The 8,496-nt window shown below is 38.9% G+C and overlaps 1 protein-coding gene across 1 annotated transcript in view; it reads right to left on the bottom strand.

The window, feature by feature from the left end:
* The window catches only part of Zgrf1 (zinc finger GRF-type containing 1), a 66,629-nt gene that overhangs the window by 34,817 nt on the left and 23,316 nt on the right, over positions 1-8,496 (bottom strand). Inside the window, exons 9-12 of the mRNA XM_021158878.2 lie at positions 5,567-5,690; positions 3,211-3,812; positions 2,455-2,593; positions 1,042-1,226 (exon numbers count right to left, since the gene is read on the bottom strand). Of these exons, the coding sequence (XP_021014537.1) occupies positions 1,042-1,226; positions 2,455-2,593; positions 3,211-3,812; positions 5,567-5,690 (1,050 nt within the window). The remainder of the gene's footprint in view (positions 1-1,041; positions 1,227-2,454; positions 2,594-3,210; positions 3,813-5,566; positions 5,691-8,496) is intronic.

Below are 8,496 nucleotides of genomic sequence, written 5' to 3'. Positions count from 1 at the left end.
AGCTCACAGGGGTCTGTAACTTCAGTCCCAGCACCCACGGCAGCTCACAGGGGTGTGTAACTTCAGTTCCAGCACCCACGGCAGCTCACAGGGGTCTGTAACTTCAGTTCCAGTGGACCTGACAGCCTCACGCAGACACACAGGCAAGGCAAAACACTCATGTGCAGTTTTAAAAAGAATGTATTTAAAGTAATGTATTGTTCTCTAGTTAAGTGTTCACTAGACAACTTAACATCTACCAGAAACTACTACTGGCAATACTTTTGTATTTTTTTCTACATATGCACACACATACAGGTTTTCTTAAAACAAAGTTCACTAAATGGTGCATTTTATACTCTGTAACCTAACCCTTTTAACAAACAGCATAGCATGAACATGCAAACATGTAGCAAATAATCTTGAAAAGAACACAAAGATGTTGATGGCCATTTATTTTGATCTATGGCCATACTATTATTTATGAATTCTTGCTTTTGACTTTTTAAAGTCAAATTTACATATTCAACTAATGATGCATACAAATAGTGAAATTATTTTATTGCTATTATAGGCAAAAGCAGTTGTGCAAATGAGTGAAAGCTACCAACATATTACTAACCCTCTTTGTGATACTAGGAATACACATTAGGTCACCATGGTTTTCTACTTGCTTGGCCTTGTCTAGTGCTGGTACAGCAACTTTCAACCTTCATTTCTTTCTATCTTATTTCAGCATTTTCTAGACCCTGAGGCAGAGGACCCCACTTCTCAGTGCTAACACTGTAGCTTAGGCAAATCCTTCCTATCTTGTATGTGTCATTTTCTTCACTATATCTGTTTTCATCCACTACTGTGCAGTGAGTTCCTAAGAAGTTTGAAGGCTAACTTTAATTTATATTTTTGAATCCTGAAACACACACAGATCATTTATTTCATTAAAAAGTACTGATTATTATGATTATGTTTATGATTATTAATACCACAAAGAAAACTCATGTCTCAGTGTCCAAGAACCTAAACTATGCATAAGGCAGTGTGGGGAGAGAGCAGAAGCAATACCTTATTTGGACCTTCTTTTTTAACCATGACAAGCTTGGCAGGTTGATTATGGTGGCAGGATGGTGAATTATTTTTTCCATTTCTCATTGTCTCTCCTTTTGACGATATATAAAAGGATATGTCAACTTTGGAAAGTGCTTTATACAGCCTTTGTGCCAATTCAAACAGCAATATATTCAGATGCTCTACCAAAAAAGAAAACAAAAAACAAAACAAAAACAACTGAAAATTAAATACAAAATTATATTTGTATCAAATGTTTAGTCAATTTGAAAACAGCGTTTTAGCAGTCAATTATTAACACAATACTGTAACATCCATTAACTTAAAGATTTATTTTACTTTATGTTTGTGATTCTCTGCATGTATGTAAGCACATCAAATGTGTCCAGTGGCACTGAGATCAAAAGACATTCCCTGGATCCCCTGGAGCCAGAGCTACAGATGGTTGTGCACATCTATGTGGGTGTCAGTAATTGAATCTGGGCCCTCTGACAGAGTAATGAGCACTCTTAACTACTGAGCCTGAACTCCAACTCGCTAACATCCCTTTTGTACTTTAACATTGTCTTAACTTTGCCAAATTGGGACAAAAACAAGACAAAACAAAACAAACCAGCCTCAATGCCATCCAAATAATGTATCCGATACTGCTGTATTACGTCCTGGTCTATCACACTCTATTATACTCCCTATAAAGCACGTTTATAGCTGAGCCGTCTCTGTAGTCCCTCACTGTAATAGTCCAATACATATAAATATTGTGCTTTTAGAAACCACATCATTTATTTATTTACTTTATTGTAATTGTAGTTTTTAAGACAGGTTTACTGTGTCTCAAACTCTCAATCTCCAGCAGTCTCCAATGAGCTAGGGTAACAGGCAGGTTATAACAATTAATGTTTCAAAAGGCAAATTTTGTTCTTATACCTCAAAACATTCAGACCTAATTATTCATCATACTTAAAAGTTTCCATTTAGAAATGGCTCGGTGGTTAAGAGCACCGACTGCTCTCCCAGAGATCTTGAGTTCAATTCCCAGCAACCACATGATGGCTCACAACCATCTGTGATGGGATCTGATGTCCTTTTCTGGTGTGTCTGAAGAGAGCAATGGTATACTCATATACATGAAATAAATAAATAAATCTTAAAAAAGTTTCCATTTAAATGTAATGGGTTCATTTGCTTCTATCTTAATAAGTAAAAGTCAGAATTTAAAAAACTTGTGCAATGTCCCTCTTTTAAAGCTCAGTTTTGATCTAACATTAGAACAAAGGCACTGATAGGCACTAAAGACATGCAAACCAAATCTCCAGCGGTGACTATGAAAACCCAGAAAGCATTATGCATTTCTGTAGTTCAATACTCACACCAAGTAATTTCATCAGAATAAAAACGTAACAGCCATACCTATGATGGAAGACGTAAAGACCTGCCTGTAGTGAGCAGGAGACTGGAAAACAGCGGGGATGTGAACTTGCCTTTGTGGGAGATAAGCTGATATTATTTTCTGCCCATTTGGGAAGCACAGATCAGAATTATTTATCTCCTGAAATAGAATGAATTGACCTATTATAACTTAAAAAAAAAATCACTGTTTAACCAACAAATTGTTTTTCATGTACACTGAAAATATACGAATTGTACTTTTGATTTTTAGAATCCATGAAAGTTGTTTTATGGTCTAAAATAAGAAACCAGATAGAGCCTGAATGACGTGACATGACACTTTTAATTCTTTTCATCAGCCTCTTAATATGATTTTGAATATGTTTTACTACAAATGGATCACATTACATTTCTATTTCTGTCATGAGTATGATAATGACTCATAGCAAATTTGGAATAGATGTATGTGCCTTATCTTTAATAATTCAATCAGCAAGATTGATTTGATAGTCAAAAGTAAAAACAATCACAGGGAGATCAGTACTGGAAGTCATGGCAGAAAGAGAGATAATAGCTAAAATTTATTAAATACTTTTTATATGGCCAGTACTGTAACTAGAGACTTTCAAATATATAATTCAATATTCATAAGTACTGGGAAAGGTATACGAAATAACTATCTGATCAAAAAGTAAACTGTCTCCAAGCTATATTGCGTATCTTCTGTTGGAATCCATACAGTAACTAAGGGTGAAAACGCACATGAGGCAACCTCACCTGTAGATCTTTGACTCTGCAGTTCTTGCTGGCAGAGCTTCCTAACACAGTCTCAAGTTCCTGAGTCTTGGAAGTCTGATTTAAATTCAGAGAAAGAGCTTTCTTTCTGGAAACCACATGTTGACTGCTACAATCCTGCTGCTGTTGATGGAGCAAGCCTTTCATCATCTGCAAGTGCACAGGGTCAACAGAACTTTCACTCTCACTTGTGTGGCTAAAATGCAAGCCAGACACCACCTCGGTGAAGAGGCCCTCGGTCACCTCGCTGGCAAGTCTGTTCGGAGCAGTTGAGTTGCACTGGGCTGGGTTTTGATATTTCAGCCACTTGCTTTGAGTAGGACTCTTAGGAAGCAGTGAAATACCTCCTGGAGTCCCACCCTGGCCCTCAAGTCCAAGGTCCAATGAAAGACCTGACTCTTCACACAGGTTCAACATGGAAGAACCAGAAGGCTCTCGCGCGTCATCATCAATCATAAATGAACAGGGATCGAAGACAGCCGGCCCATCATCAGGTGGCAGAGTGGCAAAGGGAACTGAGGCTCCACTTAGAAACGGAAACCTTTGGAGGTTCTTACTGTCCTGAAAACCAATGTTTTTCAATCCTGAAAGAAAACATAATGCTGAGTTAATACAAATGTTCCACCAATCATCACCAGGCTCTAGAAGGCAGTGGGTACAGTCAAGAGCGGACAGTTCTGACTTTCTGTGTAAAATAGAAAATAATGTAAGTCTCTAGCTCCCTCACAAAGTAAATGCTTTAATATCAAAATCTAAAGACTCAAATTTTAATTTATAGATTTGAAGACTCTTATGAAGCTAACAAATATAAGTCCTTCTCTTTCCTTTTATTGAGCTAAGTATCTTTAATTACTCATTATATTTATAGAACACTCAAAGCATTTAAATCCGAGAAAAGCTGTATCATCCCCATTTTACAGATGAGGTAACAGAGGTCTAGAGTGTAGTTTGTACCAAGTGTCAGTCAAAGAAAACACAGAGTGAGTTCATATCTATTCACATTCCTTCTGCAAAACTCAGAGCTCACATAATGTGATTTATGAATTATATCTTTCACGACAAAAGATTTTTAGCTTTATTTGTAAAATTACCACTTTTTTGTGAGCTTTTGTCTAAATGAGTTTTATAATTCCTCCTTTCTATCAGCAGCTATTGGAATAGAGAAATTGCTAAAAAAGCAAAAAGCAGAAATACATTAATGAATCATCAAAACTGCATAGGATTTATACATTATTAAAGTTTTATCTAAAAATATTACAGATTCTTTCATAGTTGACACAGTCTATTTAATAGGAAATAAATTTTGATGATCACTTGGGTAGTATAGCAGTGAGCCAAAGAATATTCTTTGTTGAAGTATTAGGGGATAATCCAAAACTGAATTAAGAAACGGTGACAGTAGTGGCGCACGCCTTTAATCCCAGCACTCGGGAGGCAGAGGCAGGCGGATTTCTGGGTTCGAGGCCAGCCTGGTTTACAAAGTGAGTTCCAGGACAGCCAGCTATACAGAGAAACTCTGTCTCGAAAAACCAAAAAAAAAAACCAAACAAAAAAACAGAAACGGTGACAGAAATAAAACTCTATTCCAGAGCTAAGACTCATCCCTGTGAAAACCCCTTCCACTCCACTGCCCCTTGACTGCGTTCAGAGGACGCTCTCCTAGACACTCCCCCACCCTTGCCCCAGCTAGTCCAAGCTAGGCTTCAAGTACTGATCCTCCTGCCTTGTCTCTTGAGTGCTAGGATTACAAGAATCCCACCTCATACCCACTCCATTCACATCTCCTCCTACCCTGCCCCCCTTTTCTTTCTTTCTTTCTTTCTTTTTTTTTTTTTTTTTGGCCTCAACCAGACATAACCATGAAGCCATCTCTAGTTCAACTACTGATTTACATTAAATTATTTCTTTTTTATATTAATCATCCACTCACAACCAAGAAAAAAAATACATTAATGAAATTATCAGAAAACAGCAGTTAGTGGGAAGAGATTCTATTGAATAAAATACTTTTCAAGAAGCAGAAAAGTCAAAATGGCCTGAGAGGAATGCTGGAGGAGAGCAGTCACTGAGGAGTTCTGACACTGACAGGTGCCCAAAGCAGAGATGAAAAGGTTACACAAGGTCAACAAGAAGTACTGTGACAGCGGACGGTAGGGTAGGTAGGGACACTTTCACAGGCAGTGAAGAGACAGCTGAGAAGGAAGCAAGAACTAGAGAAGAAGGTGCACTTGGGAAAGCATCCAAGACAGAAAAAGTCCAAGGGAAGAGCCAGTGTGGGTTCCCTGACATCCATTGCCCAGCACACTCTCACAGATATGGCTGAGAAAGTGAAGGTCACCAGGGAGAGTTCTTGTTTTCAGAGACTCCTCAGAGAACTCAAGCACAGAGTCTTCATTTCTTGTGTTGAAAGAAAAAGTAGGTGCAGGGCTCAATGCAGAGATCTTTTGTCCTGGAGAAATCACCTGTCCAGAAAAAAGAAAATCACTATCTAAAATGTTCTCATGCTTCTTTTTCTATTAGTTTGATTTCCAAGAACCTCCAGAAGTAACTATCCAAGCACGGTGGGAGCAAAGAACTATAAAATTTTCACAAAAAAGCAGAGGAAAGGAAAAAACTTACTAAACAACACTGTAAAGTACAGAAGATAAAGACTGGGATTTATAGTGAAGTGAGAAGCATTCTGACTTGGACTGGGTCTACGGCCAAAGCACCCTGAGCGCGCCCGATCTTGTCTGGTTTGGACTGGTCCCATTACGAGGACTTGGTTCTCAAGGTAAGTTCCCATTCTAAGGGGTTCCATGCAAACCCCATCTCATGCATGGACTGTGCAAACTATATTCCAGCACACCCAAGGTCTGACCAGTTTTCTCTTATGCTTTGGACTTAGGGTTATCCATAGCTGACATACATTTCACAAGATATTCCTTCCAAGTGCAAGACGTAACATTTACACAGATCTGAACCACCATACAATTAATCCAATGCTATTCTCACTACATCAGCATGTAAGTCATGCTGCAGCTTCCCCCGAAATCAAAACCTAACGACAGGCACACTCTGTACTGTTCTAACTTGCCTTCTGTTGCTAAACACCATCACCAAAAGCAATCACAGTCCTATCCTGATAGAATTTGGGTCAGGAACTCAAGGAACTGGATCAGGGACCAGGAAGGAACAATCCTTACTGGCTTGCCGCTCTTACACAGGTTAGGTCTGTCTGCCCAGGGATGGCACTACCCGTATCAATCAACAATCTCATCTGATTAGTTTCTCAATTGAGGTTCCCTCTTCCCAGGTAACTCTAGGCTTTGTCAAATCCACAATAAAGAAATCAGGTGTAGTGTCACATGCTCTTAATCTCAGCATTCTGGAGACAGGTAGGCAGATCTGTGACTTCGGGGTCAACCTGGTCAGTACAGTGAGTACCAGGCCAAACAGCTACTCAGTGAGACCCTGATTCCAAAACAAAACAAGAGGCTGGAGAGATAGCTTAGCAACTAAAAGCTGTATCTATCCTTTAACTCCTAGCATTGATATGGCAACTTGTACCTGTACCTCCAGTTTCAGGGGATCCAACACCCTCTTCTAGCTTCCCTGGACACCAGACATGCAAGTGATGCAGACATACATGCAGGCAAATGCCCATACACATAATATTAAAAACTAAGGAAAAAGAATAAACACTTTAAGTATTGCACCCGCTCTCCTAGTAAATTCTCCACAGCTGGCCAATGCTGTTTCACTGATCCAAACCCTCTAATTTCCCCCGTCTCTTGGTGTCCATGGCAGCTGTGTGATATTGTGCATGGCCCTGCCTGCCCAGGACTCTTGTCTGCTCTCTGACCTCACTTTCTGTCACTTCCCTTCGACCTCACTCACTCACTTCTCCTCACTATTCTACAAACTGGCCACGGTCTCTTGCCACAAATTCCTTTTCCCCTAGGTACTGGCACAGCATTTTCATCTCTGCTCCAGTGTCACATTATCAGCGAAGGCTGACTTTACCTATATAAAACTTCTGGACAAGCCCATTGTACTGCCACCTCACATAGCTATCTACTTACTGAGACCACTTGAGCCTTCCGAGTACTTATCTGTTTGTTGTGTCTTACTTCATTAGCACGTAAGTTCTGTGAGATCAAGAATTTGCCTCTTATATTCACAGTCCTATTTTGATATACAACAGACAGTAGGTCATTGCTAGTGAAAAGTCTTTTTGTGGGGAAAAGAAAAGAGAGTATCTGTTTCCAGCCTGGTGATACAGGTCAGTGGTAGAGAACTTGGCCAGGGAGTGTGAAGTCCTGATTTGATTATTATCCCTGTGCAGGGCAGGGGTTGCCGTGGGGGAGGTAGGTGACTAAGAAACACACACTTTAGGAGTTAGCCTTAGATCTACTTTCCTACCTCTCACTCATTATTTAATTCACTCGGAATTGGCTTCTACACATACTATTCCATTGCAACTGCTCTTGCCAAGGTCACCAATGATCTCCAAGTAACTGATGAAATAGGATATATTTTCATATTCCTTTTATTGGAGGGCTGAGAAATAACTGACTCCATTCTGGAGAAGATATGACACAAAAGCAAGGGACAATAAAAAAAAATTAATAAAAGGTGTTCTAAGAAACAAAGAACTTTCTACATAGAAAAAGAAACAATCAACAGAGACCACATACAGAATAGGAGAAACACAGGCAAAGTGTTCATCTGACAAGAGATGGTAAGATAAAGTTAGACAACCAGCACCCAATCAACTGGCCTTTAAAGTGACAAATGGTATAATGCAGTGGTAGCGAGCTTGCCTAGCACCTGTGAAGAACGGGTTCAATTTCAACACTACAACAGAACCAACAGGAAAGGTAAATGATCAAGTGGGCCTGCCTGCCAGCTTTTATTCCTTTCTCCCTAACTCTTTCTTTCCTTCAAGAATCCGTACCCCATGTACACTGCTATGCAAAGCTCAATTTTTGTCTTTTTTTTTTTCTTTTTTGTGATAATGTCTCTCTCTGGTCTAAAGCTTCTTATTCAGCCAGACTAGCCTTAAACTCTAAACAAAGACTTCTATAAACAATATACAAATGTTGTATATTGAATAGCAAATAGCTAACAGATATAGGAAAATGAGTTCACCATGACTTGTCAACAGAAATCAAAACTGCAATGAAAAATTATCCTATTCTAATAAGAATAGCCTGCATATAAAATATATATATATATATATATAATATATATATATATATTTTTTTTTTTTTTTTTTTTTTTTTT

The sequence above is a fragment of the Mus caroli genome, chromosome 3, assembly GCF_900094665.2.
Source record: "Mus caroli chromosome 3, CAROLI_EIJ_v1.1, whole genome shotgun sequence".
Taxonomy (NCBI): domain Eukaryota; kingdom Metazoa; phylum Chordata; class Mammalia; order Rodentia; family Muridae; genus Mus; species Mus caroli.
Note: the sequence above shows the minus strand (reverse complement) of the source record. Positions and strands in the feature narration are given on the sequence as shown.